Genomic DNA, 17071 nt, shown 5'->3' with positions numbered 1-17071 from the left:
GTTTAGCATCTATTCATTTCCATACAGTTCTAATCAGGATATGATAGATTTGTTCTTGACCTAAATACTTCAGTTAAGCTGTTCACATCTAGTTTACAAAATATTTCATTCTCTTCATTGATCCACACACATTTACCCCATACAGCTTCTTGCACTGTACATTTCCAGAAATTTCAAACATTAATGTTCTACTCAGGAAATCCTGATGAAATTAAACAAACCACTTTACACCCACGTTGACAGATATTTATTGATTTTAATTCATGGCAACCAGCAAAAGGAGCTTAAATGAATGACAGTACAGGAAGATCCAATGACAGTCTGATTCAATGAAGCAGGACAACTGAATTTATTTGATTTTATCTTATATAATCATTTCATTTTCTGGGACTTTCCTTAAATGCATGTCCATGCACCCAAACATAGATCTTCTACATAGATCTTTTTTGTTTTGTTTTTCCTTTTTTTATTTGTGAAGTGCTGAAAAAAGGAAGTTGTTTATAAATTAGCATTATAAAATAAAATGAAGCACAGACTCACTGCTTGGACAACTTGCTTATGAGGTTTTTGAGTCATGTGCACCATTACCCATCGTTAAAAAAAGAAAAGAAAAGAAAAAAAAAACATTGCCGAGAATTTGTTACTTTTTTGACATTCAAAGGTACAGAGAAAGACAAAATCAGCTGTAAAACTTACATACATACAAAACGACATTGTTCCCTCAGTCTCTCAGAGAAAAAAGGTCCAATCAGCCACATGATTTTTCATTTGGCAATCTTGTCAGCTCACTAACTTGTCAGTTTTTCTTCGATTCCCTACTAACTCATCCGAATCCCCCAGGTCCAGTTTGGTGGCAGGACTATGTTTGTATTACCGTCTGAACAGAAGATTGATCAAGATCAGCACCACTATTAAGAAGGCAGATGGTACTAGTCGACTCCCACCACTTTTCACTTGTTTGTTCTCTGGGATAAATGTGTCCAATTTGGGTCTGTCCGGTTTAGGCCCAAAGACCGGCGGCCCGCTTCGGACACAGAGCTGCTCACTGCACATGCCACTGCCAGAACCACTGATGTCATCACCTAAAAACATAATGGGATAAGAAAATGGTTACAAAAAGACCTAACGGTAGTTTTCTGGTATATCAAGTACAGTTCTCATTCTTGCAGAGAATCCTCTTTTTCATAGCCATTCAATTCTCTCTTATCTGTTTCCCACAGGTTTCACTTTAGTTATGAAATTACTACAGTATTTTACTGCAGTAATAAATTAATTAAAAAAAATTAAAAAATGGGGAAAGGGGTTAAGGATGAATGACTGATTAACAAGCAGAGAGTGTAGGGGATTAATGGATATTAAATAAAATTTGCCCACAGTCTTATGCAATTGACACATCTAGGAATGTTGAATATAACAACAGCTCTGACAGTTATTAAGCTCTAAATCAAATCTCGGTTCATATAATGTTTATTTAATATGTTCTCATTTTGTAGTGAAAGCTCATATACACTGACATGCAAATTATCTATGTAAAATAAGATTTATTTTTTTAAAATTGGTACTTAAAGTTTTGTCATATTAAAACAAAGAGAGGTTAGTTTACAGCTGCGTGAGAACATAAGCTAACTTGTCTTGGGGATTTCCCACATTAAATGGATAAAAAGCATGTCATGTAATTCGTATAAAATTTCTACTGGATGTGGTATAAGAGGAATAAAACACGTTATATGAAAATAATCCACTTTAGGGTCATATCTTCTTTCTACTTTGCATCAACCCACCACATTATGGATTATTTTCCTCAAACATCTTGACAGCAAGCGGTCTATGCTTATTTTAATGTACTAATAACAAACAACAAAAAAAATTAACACTAAAATACACACCAAAGGCAAAGTTTAAAAAAACTGTCTTGCTTCACTTTTTTCATGTCACTTGTATTAGTGCCATAATTTGAGTTAAAAAAAAAAGCACTAATGAGTGAACATTGTAGAATTAGTATGTTTCACTGTGAAAGACACAGCACCCACTAGAGGGCAAACCTGTCTTGTAGTTGAGAAAAACACCTTTCTTCTATTGTTCATAACCAAATGCAAGTCTTAATGGTTCCACTAATGGTTCTTGTGCTACTTGCTTGTGTCCTGAAAATCCACATCGTTGCCATCAAAAGCATTTTTCAGGCGATTTGAAATGATCTTCAGCTGCATGATCTGTTGCCGTATCTTCATGTCAGGCTTGGTGATGTCAATGTCTACTTCAGGATTATTGACCTGATTGGCCAGACCATCTCCCATGAGCTGGGGAAGGTACCTGTGAAGACACAATCCACCACACGCAGACGTTATTATCTCGCTACAAATATCATGGGATTCATCTGCTTAACTATGGTGTCTATGTAGGGACAGTAACCCACTGCAGATTATGGTGCTTTTATTATAGATTATATTGTGCGTTACTGCTGCGTTCTAACTTGCCTAAAAAACAAACAATTTGGGAGATTACTCCATGATTCCTTTCAAACAGACAATGTTAAAAAGCACCCATAAAGAATGTGGATGTAAATGAGAATAAAAGCACCCATTAAGACCTTACATTTTGGACACTGTCTAATGTGTCAATGGAAGACAATAAACACATAAATGTTCATATTTTGCTAAAATTTCTCCCCTGCCATAGCCCTGGTGGTCACATGATCTAAACACGGCAACGACTATTAAGAGAGATTTTTACGAGAAAACTGGCTCATTTAAAGCAAATGTAAATAGTGCATGTGTAACAAAGATATATGTAAAAGATAACAATTATATTTGTCCATTATTTTGCATATATTAGTAGACCTTTGAACAGTTATAAAATCTTCATTTGATTTTAATTGGTTTAGGTTCTGTGGTTAAAAATTCACAGTTGATTATTTTGTTCTTATTGTGTTCATAAAATCAGGATTGTAATCATAATCATACCTGTATGATCATAATCAGAAAATGATACCACTAAAGAAACCTCCAGGCCTAATTCATCAATCTGCATTCATGATATTCATGACATTTACAATTGTCTTAGGAACAATTCTGTTCTCTGGCCTTGTCTGTCCTCGGGGTGTGACACTACATACTCCTGATATTGACACTTTAATTTTTCTTACTGTTGTCAAAGTATGCACAATGATGCATGAGTGCAGAGATTCAGTACTTCACACAACACCTTCAGAGCGATTATTGATAATGGCATTTGGTCTCATCCACAAACAAACTCATCAGATGTGATTAATCATGTCTGAGTTCTAGTCAATAAGGGGCAGTTCTGTGGCAGTGCAAGAAACCTGCAGAACAATCGATGCATTGATATGAAGTGTAAAAAGGGACGAGCTTAGTTTGAGGCTGCTACTTAAACACTACTGGGCTGCAGGCATTGATTCTGAACTGTGGTGCTTTCAATGGGAATTAACTTAACAAATGCAAAATAATTGCTACATTTTGTAGTTGAACCTATTGATATGAGTAAAGCTCTTAAACCATTTTTTCTACTCTCACACTAGTTGCTGGGTTTGTTTATATTGTATTGTTAAGTATGATCTGTTGGCTGCATGCCATGTTTCCTTGAAACATGATAAACAGAAAACTATAACATAGTTTTACAAAATAAGAAACTTTTAGTTTCTCCTCCAAATGCTTTTTTCTGTCGGGAAAGGATGATAAAGAAAAGTAAATAAACACACTCCTTCATATTCATATTTCACATGCACCGAAATCAGAATCAGAACCAGAATCAGGTTTATTGCCAGGTACTGTAGGGTTTACATGTAAAGGAATTTGCCTTGGTGTGTTGGTGCATAGTAATAATAGCGATGAAGCATAAATGTAAGAAGCAAAGGTTGTAAAAAAATAAATAAATAACAATTAATTAATTATTATTCTATAATTATTATAGAATTATTATTAAATAATAATAATAAAAAGAAAGAAATACAAATGAATTTATTATTATTATTATTATTAATAATAATAATAACTGTATTAAATTATTAGTATTATTATTGTTTTTATTATTATTATTATTATTATTAAAACCAATAATAATAATAATAATAATAATAATAAATGAATAAAAAATCCATAACCAACTAACTAACAAACAAACTGAATGAATGAATGAATGAATGAATGAATGAATGAATAAATAAATAAATAAATAAATAAATAAATAAATAAATAAATAAGAAGAACAATGATTGGTGTGAGAAATCCCTGTAACAAAATGTCCGGATTTGTTGCTTTAGCACATCATGTATAATTTACATAGAACTGAGAAAATCTGTGTATCTTCAGTGTACTTCATTAAATAAGCATGAACCAGAAGTGCCAGATCAACAGTGAAGCACATGGTTGCATTATATAGAATGAATAGCTATGGAGCTCTCCCGGTGGATCAACTGGCTAATTTGTAATGGAAAATCATGGAGCAGTTCCAGATTATGCACCAGCATCCAGGAACATAAATGCTAAATGCATCATACCGTGCTTTGGCCACGCCGTTCCAGCAGTCGTCATCGTTGGAGGATCCGGATGCTGCTTTGCTGCCGCACAGAGCCGAGGGGAGCTGAATCCAGTACAGCTGCATCTCCTTCATTTTACTAGATACATCAGAGACCTGCAGACCACCACACATACACAAACACAGATGTAGATATGTCAGGATCTTGACAGATACAAGAGTAAAAGGGCACCACAAGACACACACTGACCTGCACTTCCAGTCTGACAGCTGCTGTGGAGCTGGACTTGTACTCCAGTGCTGTGACACTCTTCTCCTTTTTTATGGGCTCTTCAGACACCGAGCTCTGGGTTCCTTCCTCTCCACGCCCTCCACATGCCTGGAAAACCTGACACACACACTTATATTCAAACAGAATGCAAGACATCAGATTACTTTTAGCAAGCCATAAATATGTGAATATGAATAGCTGACCTTAATGGTGTAGAGCTCCATGTTCTCCTGCATGTGCAGCACAGCTTCTGAGATGCGTACTGGTATGGAGTGCAGCACCACGTCCATGTTGGGCTCAGAGCCGAAGCTAGCAGCCACCTGCAGCATAGTATCTTAGCCCAAACAGAGAGGAACAGGGATTCTGAATAACTTGTCTTGTCTGATATAGTTAGAGATTAGTTTAGCTGCTGTCTCCATATTGGGAAAATCCAGATTTGATTGTAAATGTATCAGTTGCATTTTGTTCATCACCCAAAAGTTTGCAATAAATAAATACTAAATTCAAAAATCTGCAAATCTGGTTAATTCTTTTACTCTCTGCCCATTTCACAATCATGTCAGATCCCTGAGAATCATTTTACCTGATATAAATAACCACCAGTGTTGTATAAAGTATTGGAAAGCAAAAAAGTACAAGTAAAAGTACAAGTGTCGTACTAGAAAAAGACTTTGGTAGAAGTGAAAGTCACCTTTTAGAATATTACTCAAGTAAAAGTCTTAAAGTATCTGATATTTACTGTACTTGAGTATTTGAAGTAAAAGTAAAAAGTAAAATTTCAGTGATTTTCGGTAGGCATAAGAGCAGAGGCGGTTCTAGGATTTCATCTTTAGGGGGTTTTAGCCCTCAGTGAGAATTTAAAACAAGAAGAGTTTTATATTATATATTATATGACTTCATAGTAAGCCAAAAGTTATGGTATTATTTAAAATGGCAAAAGTGGACACCAAAATTGTATGCATGATGTAATGATGCCAGTCTTGAATCAGATCAGTTCATGTATATGTGCATTCTCTACAAACAGTGTGTCCAATAAATGCAGATTAATAAAAAAAAATATTCACAAGACAAAGACCAAATGAATAAATGTTATAAATGTTATTTTTATTTAGTATTGAATGGATTGTTTGCGTTAATATTTTGTTTGTGCTACAACTCTGATAATAAGAATAGTGAAATTTCACTGCTTTTGGTTGCTGTCTTTGCGGTTTTCCGCCGATTAACGTTATAGATAAACGCCTCCAGCTCTGACTGCACGTGCACGCTGCGCGTACCTGTGCTTCTCCGTAGAGCGTGCGGAGCTGCGTAATACAATCTAGGAGCAGTGATTTGCCAAAGCTCCCTTATTGCAGTCGCACACTTTTCTTCTGATTTTATTTTGTAGTAACGAGTAACGAAGATGCTTAGTGGAAATATAGCGGAGTAAAAGTATACATTTTATCTAGGAAATGTAGTGGAGTAAAAGTGAAAGTTGTCATAAATTTAAATAGCGAAGTAAAGTACAGATACGTGACATTTCTACTTAAGTACAGTAACGAAGTATTTTAATAGCTGCTTTTGGGACTGTACCAGAAGGATGAGCAGTGCATACTGTGTGTGTGTGTGTGAGAGAGAAAAAGAGAGAGAGAGAGAGAGAGAGAGAGAGAGAGAGAGAGAGAGAGAGAGAGAGAGAGAGAGACAGACTTACCGATGAGATTCTGCCACTCTGCATCCAGGTCAGCCTGATTAGCCAGGCAGCCCTTCATGACGTTCTTGCAGTAGTTGGTACAGGGTTTGGCTGAACCCAGGCCGCGGCAGTGTGGGCAGTACACCAGCTTCATAATTGCACGGTTACACTCAGAGCTTAGAGGAACCTAAACACACACAATGCATGTTTTCATAATCATTCTATTGACAAGCTCTGTATAATTATGGTCACGTAAGCAATTTGTTAAAGAGGATTTTTTTTTAACGTTGTAGTTGTTAAGCTTCTTTCATGTCATAAAGTTGGTCTTATTCCCATTCCTGGGATAAATATGAATCCTGGTCAGATTCCTCATTTAAAGTCACACTCAAGATTTCTCAAGAATGATCTTCAAATCTAATTAATTTGTGATTTTAACAAAAGATTTCAACAAGTTTGTCATTGCAGCTACAATAATTCAACAATCCAGCCCGCAATCTTTGACAGGAACTGTCATTTAAAGCAACATTTTCCTCAGATATTGTTAAGGAAATAGTTAAGAAAAGCCTCCCTATGAACAAACTAAACTGAATTCACAATTAGCATTGACTGCAAAGTCAAACAACATTGTGGAAATGTGCAATATTATAAGAAATCACCACTGTGCCACTGTTTGTGAATTCAGAGCAGCTCTGGATTGTTTTTTCCTTTCTTCAAATCTAATGATTTATTCCTTTCTTCAAACCCCCAATCTTTTATTTATACCTCACATTTAGTTTTAAGTTTTTTTTAATTAATGTTAAAAAAAAAAAAATCCACCCTCCATTACTTCCGGCTCTTTGCAAACATGGTGACTTCCCTCTTCAGTATAAATAAACCTGGTTTACATATTAAGTTTATGTTAGGAAATTTCTTGATAAAACTTTTGCCTTGTATAAATACTGTTTTGCTTGTTTGAATACATATGTTCCAATGTCACTTGAAATATTGTGATAATGTATTTTGTATCGTCTTCAAGTACTGTCACATATTTTTGCCATGTCGTCCAACTGCTAGTCAGAAATAGCTTCAGTTAACGCATCTGGTTGGTGATCAATTAAAACATGAAGCAAACAGTACACTTTGATTTACTTGTAATGAAATGCAATCACAGTACAGAAAGCCGCACAATCTCAGATTAAAGGGATAAAATTCCAGTCTGAGCTAAGAAAAGTGCAGCATGTTAATGTTACTAATATCTCATTGTATAGCTCACCATAAAAAGACAATAATATGATGAGCATGCTGAAACAGAACTGATGCTTAAACACAGATGGAAACACGCCAAAACTAACGCTGTGGATTAATAATTAGAAATGGTATGAAGGCCAATGAAAAAGCTTCTTTAGTGTTGCGTTCATTATTACAGCATATGCACCACCGTGCGCTGCTACACCCCCCCCACCTCATCAGTGTAAAGGAAGCCTGTGCACCAGGAATCTCTAGAGACTGGCATGGCTGCTCTGTCGCTAGTCTCAAAAAGCAGAGAGAGCTGTCGCATTGCGGCCTGCTCTCGTTCATCAAGGGAGCTGTGAGCTCTGGTTCAGAGAAGGAAGGACAGCCTGAGAGGGCTTGAGCTTGATTTTACATGGAGAGCTCAAGCAGGTGTAGGACACACTGATGCATTCTCTTTAAAGGTGTTACACTCAGTGCCTTTTTAATCCAGATGAAAAAATTGCTCACGCCTAATCCCAGGTGGGTTGCCAGATAGTTGAGTCAGGTAATCCCAGAATGGCAATTAATTTTTAATGATGTTTTTAGATCTTGCTGTAGCATGGGTGCTGAGTTATAAATATCTACACTAACACCAATTATTAAGCAGCTTTGGCAACTAAACCCAGCTTTGACAGCCTTGGCAACTAAACCTATGTTTAAACTGTACAGTTTCTTTAATTATTTTACATTTCATCATTGCTGATTTGTTTGAACTGAGGTTTGCAGAAATTGGTTGAAGACACTGAACATCCTGAAGTTCTTCATATACCACAATAATTCACCAATGGTTACAGTTAGTTTTTTTATTTATTCACATTTTTTTCTTTATTTTTCATTTAAACTGGTAAAACATCAGTTCTAAACAGTCATTACAGTTGTTTCTCCTCGTAGCAAATTCCACCATATCAGGGATTTTTATTTGTTAATGTACTTATTTTGCATATTTATAATATCTGTATATTTGGACCACACACCAGTTCCTGTATAATCTGTTACTATGGAAACCATAACTTAGAACAAGCACTTAATTCAGAGCTACTGATGACAGAAAATGTATTAAATTCTGAACAATTACAGTAGGCTTTGGTTAATTGTGATTGCAGTTCACCTTGCAGGGACCAGATGGCTCTAAATATTACAAACCCCTGCTTTAATAATGATTTGAATGTTTTGATACATTCATTCATGACACATTTGATCAATGATAATCATGATATTGAGGTTTAAACGTTTGTTTATGAAGCTTTGAAAAGGAAGATTTTAAGTTTTGGGTTTTGAACTTGCTTTATTGCGATGCTTTTGTTATCATAAATAGCTCTGGCTCTGGTGCGATCTCTACTAAATAAAAAAATTAATTGCTATACCATACAATAATATGTTCTTTTCTAATTCATAAAAACAGAAACCAAATAAAAGAGAAAAACAATATAAAAAAAACAGAATATATCATCAGCATTGTCATTATCTATAGGAAAAATATTACCCACCATACCTGAGAAACCTTCCTCACAACCTCTCCAGCCACATTGAGACCCTGCACAAAGGCACGAGCAGCAACCAGCACGCGCACCAGTCGGACCCTAAGCTCTCGCGGAGCGTCTCCAAATGGCCGCAGGGTCTCTGTCTGTTTGGACGCGCACTCAAGGAAATCATCAGAGACAAGGGATGGATCAGAGGCCTTCAGCAGGCGCTCTAGCAAACGCATCCAGAACTCATCAAGCGCCTCCTCTAGATTCAGCGAGGTGCCGCGGTAATATCGGCGCAAATCAGCATAGAGGTCACGGAAAACTCCAGCATTGGGTGCATACAGAGATCCCAGTGCCTTAACAAATGATCTCTCTAGCCAGCTCTCAGACCTGTCCAGGAGGTCCTGAAAGTATGCTGTAGAAAAGAAGTTAGAAAATGGAGTCAGCTTGTGCTTAGACAGAACCCCATGGTGACCAGCCTCAGGGTCAATTCAATTTACAGAACTCTGAGATTGTATTAAGTCAAATTGTCAGGACATCTATTTTATTCAGTCCACATTTTTATGGAGATTTGTAATGTGTTGAACTGAAATGAAGTTAGCTGTAGAAACAGGCTGACATGAAATTCAGCTAATCTGATCTATGGAGTGCTCCATCTGGTGCTTTTTAAAAAGGATCCATCAATACTCATGTGTGCTAATATCCTTAAGAGTCCAAAAATTGTCTGATCATACACCTCTAAGAAAAATGTAAAAATAGAAATTAAAAATGTTAAAATAAAATACAATTGAGAATAAAATCAGGGATTTATTTTATAGTGCTTAAATGACATAGTACACAAATATGATCCATAATTAGACATTTCATTTTTTTTATTTCACCACCCTTTGTGTGTTATTTGTGCTATTGTTTTCATCACCAAATGTTTCTCCTGAAAATAACTACAGCCATCTGTTTTATGAAGAAATCTTTCTTAAAGTATCATTTAGTAAGTAATGAAGACTTTTGAAGTCATATGACCATGTACAGTATTTGGGGACTCTAACTGGTGGATGAAATACTATATATAATAGATATATGATGGTTTTATTTATTTTCTGATTGCAGGACAAGTTTCTGTGCTCACCTAAAACCTGGCAGCTATAAAATCATTCCCTCACCAACCTCTCTGTGTTTCTCAGTCTTGAATTTAATAAGTTGAAAAAAAGTGCAGCTTGTCCCTGAGAATTGAAAACTGCTATAAATGTTAAATAAATGTCTCTTTACTGAAAACTGAAGCATATAAACAATCTAGTTTTTATTGATAAATTTCTTTAAAAAATCTGTTTATTATCAGTCTTAGCTTATGTAATCACCGACTATACAAATCCCTGAGAATGAGTTGTTACTATAGAGACGATATCGTATTAGCATGAGTGCATTAATATAAAGCAGTGATTTGCAGCTTGTATTAGTGTCAGAGCTGCTGTTACAGAAAATTTATTAACATCTGAGGAAATCAGACTTGAATTCATCAAACTCTGGTAAAAATATGTTATTAAATCTATAAACCTCTGCACGAGACGTTTGCTGGTCCTGTCATACATTCTACATAATTCTCTCTCTCTCTCTCTCTCTCTCTCTCTCTCTCTCTCACACACACACACACATACACACACACACACACACACACACACACACACACACACACACACACACACACACACACACACACACACCATACATTTCAGAGTAGTTACTAAATAGTATACTTATTTATGAATACCTGAATAATAAGCTAAACAGTTCAGGGTAATGTTTATGCATGTGTTATAAATTGCTTCTGTCGACAGCCTTCAAATAAACGTTGTTAAAAATGTTGAAATGTTCAACTGTATTCTATGAATCTTTGATCAAACATAAAATAGAATATTTTCTCTGACTCACACAGCTCACATAAATACTTCAAGAATCAAAACGTCACTGCTTGGAAAGTTTTTAAAGTGTTCATGGTAAACACACGTGTGTGTCTTGGGAGCAGATGAAAATATTCACGCTTTGTCCTCCAGCTCAAACACACTCCCGCAGGAGAAACAGCGAGTGCTGGATCCGAGCTGCCAAACTAGCTTTGAACAGATCAAAGCCAAAACTTGTTTTCTGTCTGAGACTCAGACAGCATTTCAGTAGTTCACCTTTGGGAGGATGAGTAATGTGTTTGAAAAATACGGCTGTTTTTTAGGCTAAAATAAATTTGAAAAATTACAAAAAAAGGTATTACTTGTACAATGCAAAAAAGTATATGATTATTATACATACAACTGCTGGTAGAACATTTTTGCTAGCTTCAATCTTATTAGGATGAATTAAAAAATGTTTGAGATTTTTTAATTGCCTTTGGTGTTGTTATTTTCTTTGAATAACTTGTCTATGTAACAGTGGCAGTCATTTAGAAGCTGTTTCCTTTCACCCTGTACTTACCCTGCTAGCAAGAAGCTTGTCTTGTGATCTGACAACTTTTGCTAGTCAGGTCAAGCTAACTCTGCATCAAGTCGTTTTTATATTAGTTGTGGCAGGCATTTTTATTATCTATTATCAGATTAGCAGTACTGTTGACAATGTCTACTATTCAAAAATAATGTATTAAACTGAACTGTACAGGCTACAAAAATTCTCCATAGGCATTAACTGTCTCTGCTACTTCCTTCCAAGATATATACTTTCTGTGTAACACACAGTTAAGGAGATTTTTGTGTCATAATGACATAAGATGAATCTATGGCTGAGGAAAGCAGTACATATGAAAAAAGCACAGGAAGGAAATAAGTTGTTACTCTGAAAATTTTGTGTGGTTGGAGGAATGATTTGAGACAATTGTTAGGATTGTCACTTTATAGCATAGAATCAAACCTAATTTACATAAAGTCTAAACTCATGTCACGTGCTTGCTGCTGTTGTTTTTTTCATGCACGTGCATCATTAACTTGTAGCTCACTTACGTGAACATAGTGTAAGAGGGTTGTGATTAGGAATCATCCACCGCTTAATAAATATTCACAAGATTTGACTGGTTTTAGATTTGTGAGGTGAGGTGTTATAGACAACTTCCATTTGTTTTTTAAACAGTCAATTATGCCAACATAAAAACTAAACTAAACCAGCATCAAGTGATTTTGTCAGTTTGATTGATTATTGTGGTAAAATTCACAATATTGAATTTGCCAATGCATGATAATGAATAATTATTTGTGTCATTTCTCATACTACATTTTCTTTTCTATTTATTTTCAATTGTATTATTTTAATTAGTTTTCTTCAGAGACTATAATTGTAATTTATTGTTTTTATTTCTAAATGCAAATTTACATTTTGTTCTCTGTACCAGTTTAAATTTAAGTTTAGTCCAGTAACCCAGAACAGAACATTGCCTCCCTGAAAGACTATTATCGCCTATTACAGGACTCATATGTATAAAATATACATAATATTACAGAGAGCCTGGCTTTCTACATCATGAAAGCACCTCACCATAAAGACTCCTGCTTGGTTTCTGATCATTACTGCCGGATACGATATGGTCGGTCTATCATAGCTGATCACATTTTAATGGGTCACTGCTGGGGAAGGCCATGAAAAGCCACATGGTGAGAGAGAAAAGGAACATTTCCGTCCTCACTTTAATCTGCATTTAGTGTCACATGAGAGTGAGAGGGAGAGTGTATACTTCAAAGTGCTCACCTTTCACCCTTTACTGTTCGTTTAGCCAGGTGCTAAGCATAAAAACGCTAAGCAAAAACAGATGGAAGCTTTGATGGTAGAATATATAAAAATCAGTGTCAATTTAGAGCACTCTAACACCTCCTCGTCCTCCCTGCTGCCCCCTGTTGGTTCTCAGAGTCTGTGCGTGTGTGTGTGTGTGTGTGTGTGTGTGTGTGTGTGTGTGTGTGTGTGTGTGTGTGTGGTTGAATTACACTGTGTTACTCACTGTCAAAGCTTCTGTACTGGGCATTCAGGGAAGCCTGAATGGAGCGTCCTGCCTCTCTCACCAATCCCTCGAACTCTCTGCGGCTCAGGTTGGACAACGTCTCTTCCATGGCGCTTGTGCAACATGTGTAGCCTTGAGGACACACTCGCAAATGCTCACCTGCCAAAATAGCAAAATGACACCCATTCAGTCTTTGAGGCATTAAATTTGACATAATTTAGCAGACTCTCTATTACTATGTCTGATGGACAGAGGCCACAGCTCCTTTAGTGGGACAGAGACACAGAGGTTATCCCTCCTTCACTGGGTTTAAAGTATAGAGGCCACACCTTCTTAATGGAGCACAATGAGCACAATGATCTCTGTCACTGATTCAGATGCATAGGAGATGTGGTAGCCTGGTGGGTAAGATGTTGATTGGAAGGTTGTGAGCTTAAATCCCAGGTCCACTATGTCTCCAGTCCTGTGCCCTTGAGCAAGGCCCTTAACCCTCAATTGCTCAGTTGTCTATAATGAGATAAAAATGTACATCGCTCTGGATAAGAGTGTATATAATGCCATAAATGAAAATGACATAAATGTAAATGAATAAAGCCATGGCAGTTTCACAGAACTGATTCAGGTCTCTAAACAGTAATATTAAATAATACTAAATAATATTAAATGAATACTGAAGCTTCATTAAATCATTCCTTTGTAACATCTGTGATTTTGCTGGGCTCTTGCATAGGAGAACCTCAGAAGCTAAAGTGAATTTTTCTGTGGAATTTCATCTCTTAAACGCAACACAGACATATGTACATGTGCATATGTATAAAACCCAAATCCCAGTGCCCAGGGCTGAGCGGGTTCAATGTGAGTAGCTCAGATGGTGCATGTGGTTATCTATCATACTACTGTACAGTTTCTTCAAACTTCAGTCTTCCTCTCCAGCATACGCACATACACACACCCACACAATAGTACACAGACATACATGCTATCTGAGGTAGGTCACTGAGATCATCCTGACGGCATAAGCCTCTCTGGACCTGCTTGACATTTTGCGAGCAAGTTTTGTGTCTGAGTCTAGCCTACCATAGGGCCTGGGGAGTGTAAGCAAAAGACGTGCATGCATTTTTCATAGAGCGTCAGGGCAGAGTGTGCACCATTTTATTTATCTACACTTTAGTAGAGGGAACAAAGAAAAAAAATGTCCAATGCTTTTACCAACATCCCCCAGAGCTGTCCTACAGGCGCCCATACATCTGCTGCTAAGTGACGAGAGATACATTAAGATCATTTCCCCCAGAGTGCACTCATCCTTTTTTTCTTAAGAGAAAATACAGATGGATATAAATGTTCAAAATGGGCTAAAGCATAAAAAGTCTAAAAAACAGAAAGCTTTATAACCACACAACACATTAAAGCAATACTTTGATATTGTGATAAATGACACTACCACAGAGCATTCGTATACTCAAGTCGAACTTGTCAGAAGGTGTTGATTAATATTTCTATAACAGCAGCTCTTACAGTATTAAAGATAAGCAAACAATTGTTAATATGGATTATCAACATTTTTAACAAAGTTTAAGGTTCTCTTGTAAGAATGTAGCAAAAATATGAGAGTTTTTAAATAAAAATTCAAATTATTGTAAAGCATTGCAATATATGTGGCTTGAATGTAAGTATCTTGTGTCGAGACAGTTTAGTCAGTCTTTTTATCATTGCATTGGCACAAGAGGAATGGTCCTTTTTGTGCATTATGTTAAAGAAAAATAAGCAATCTCAGGCTGGTAGCAGAAAATGAGAACAGACTGTCATTTATTATATTTCTCTAATAGCATGTAGTGTCATGCACTTACATATAATACACTTTTCTTAAAATATACCTACAAACTACAATCTGAAGTTTTCAGTCTTTTGTGTTTTTCATCAACATGTGCCATAGAAAGGTGTACAATGAAAATGTGACAGTAAGCATACCTAATAATCTGTGGTTCTCTCTCTCTCTCTCTCTCTCTCTCTCTCTCTCTCTCTCTCTCTCTCTACTGAGATTCCAGTGATCCTGACCCCTTCTGCTCTCCAGACCTGCCTGATCCATCCTCATGCCCTACTTCTAGTGAGTCTCATCCCTTTTAGGCTGCTCACTGCTGCTAGCTTCACATACTACAGATAGATAGAGATTGCTGTGAATACTACCATTTAGAGACAATAGAAATGGCTTTGGACCGCGCATTTTATGAACAGTTTTGCTATGATGGAATTGGACTACGGTCTTCAGAATGTCTCCATCCATAGACAGTTAGATAGACATCATATTAAAATAGAATGATTTTCCCGGTTATGCAATTGCACTTTTTGACCATATATTATACCGTTATAGAAGGGAAATGATTTATAGTCACACTATCTGGTGTCACTCAGATGAGGATGGGTTTCGAGTCTGGTTCCTCACAAAGTTTCTCCTCATATCACCTCAGAGAGTTTTTCCTTGCCATTGTAACCCCTGGCTCACTCAATAGAGATTAAATTGATTTAAAATACAGATCATGAATGAACATATTTCTGTGAAGCTTGTGACAGCGTCCTTTTTTATTTTAAGAGTACTACAAATAACGTTTGTTTTCTAACAAAGACTCTCGAGGCCCATCGTATTACCTCATTTCAAAGTTTAACCATTCAAATCTCACTCAAGTCTTGTAATAGTTCACCTGAGGGGCTGAATAGTGAGCTGTCTAGCTAAATAGTTAACTGTTACCTAAGTGTGACTTTGAACATTTAGCAAAACCCTGCTTGCAAAGAACTATCAGGAAATGTACAAACTGTCTAACAAATTGAAAAGAAGGCAGTTGACATGAAGTAGAGTTTATAGTACAAGTAATGTTAGGTTTAACCCAAACTAAAGCTCTCTTCCGTGCCAAAAAGTCAGCTTGCTGAGATACAGAATGATATAAAATCACTACTGATAACAATAGCAGAAAAAAACTATTCAAGGACTCAGGTAGTATTAAAAGTAATTTATTCAGCAAGTTAAAATTCTATGAAACAGCCACTATGAATCATAACTGTTATTCAGGGAATTGAATGATCATGGAAAGTTAGAAGGGGAAGCCTGTGTCATTGTGTGTCAGTGTGATTTATAACATCAGAGAGTTAAATGGATTTCATGAAGATTATATTAGAAAAGATTTACATTTCTATTAAATTACAGACCCCCAGCTCAGCTCCGTTACCATGTGCTTCTGCTAGATTACCTTAATTACTGCTGCTTTACAAGACTTACAGGATTTAAAAAAATCGGTAAGATTTAGATTATCAACAAACTTGAATATTGAAGAATTTAAAAGATGTGAGACAATTTTAGTTTTTTTCCCTTGTCTCGATGTACAAAGTAAATAAAAATGCATTGTCTTTAATTTATAGAATGCTGTAGGATTTTAGATGACTAACCAAAGAAAGAAACTATTCCATAACACCTTATAACTTAATTAATTCAATAACTCTTTTAACTCAATACAATGATTGTGCAAGTCCTATTATATTCACAATCAACATTGTTTTCAGGAAAATCACACTCCATGCAAATATATTGTGTAAAAACACGTAGTAGTAGAGTCGCAGTCATCTCCTTTTGTTTATTGTCTTCTTTTTGTTATCACAAGGTTTTTTCCTCCCTCGATCATGAGGGTGATTTGTTTAAATCAGCCCCGTTGCGGCACAGCAGAACTGCATGGGAGCGGTGAACACATTAGCAAGTGCACGGGCGTGCATAAACCAATAAGCAGAGCCTGAGATCACATTCAGTGCTGCGCTGCATGGCCGCTAAAGAGACCACAATCTCATTAAAACATCTCATCCCAGTCCTCCGCGCCAGAGCTTCCTCATTTCAGTCTGCGAGCACCGCAGCAGTGTGGCCTGCATATCAATACAGCAGACCAGCCGAGACCAGACACACACACGCACACACTCTCTCTGTCTCT

The 17071-nt window shown here is 36.4% G+C and overlaps 1 protein-coding gene across 1 annotated transcript in view; it reads right to left on the bottom strand.

Annotated features, from left to right (window-relative positions):
- Window positions 1-224: 224 nt before the first annotated feature.
- gpc1a (glypican 1a) overlaps window positions 225-17071 on the bottom strand; it is a 38630-nt gene continuing 21783 nt past the window's right edge. Inside the window, exons 2-9 of the mRNA XM_027159388.2 lie at window positions 13107-13265; window positions 9172-9560; window positions 6450-6615; window positions 4966-5096; window positions 4742-4879; window positions 4514-4647; window positions 2135-2310; window positions 225-1082 (exon numbers count right to left, since the gene is read on the bottom strand). Of these exons, the coding sequence (XP_027015189.1) occupies window positions 871-1082; window positions 2135-2310; window positions 4514-4647; window positions 4742-4879; window positions 4966-5096; window positions 6450-6615; window positions 9172-9560; window positions 13107-13265 (1505 nt within the window). The 3' untranslated portion in view covers window positions 225-870. The remainder of the gene's footprint in view (window positions 1083-2134; window positions 2311-4513; window positions 4648-4741; window positions 4880-4965; window positions 5097-6449; window positions 6616-9171; window positions 9561-13106; window positions 13266-17071) is intronic.

Source organism: Tachysurus fulvidraco, chromosome 2, assembly GCF_022655615.1.
Source record: "Tachysurus fulvidraco isolate hzauxx_2018 chromosome 2, HZAU_PFXX_2.0, whole genome shotgun sequence".
In the NCBI taxonomy this organism is placed as follows: Eukaryota; Metazoa; Chordata; class Actinopteri; order Siluriformes; family Bagridae; genus Tachysurus; species Tachysurus fulvidraco.
The sequence above is the reverse complement of the archived record's forward strand: the minus strand, read 5'-3'. Positions and strand labels throughout refer to the sequence as shown.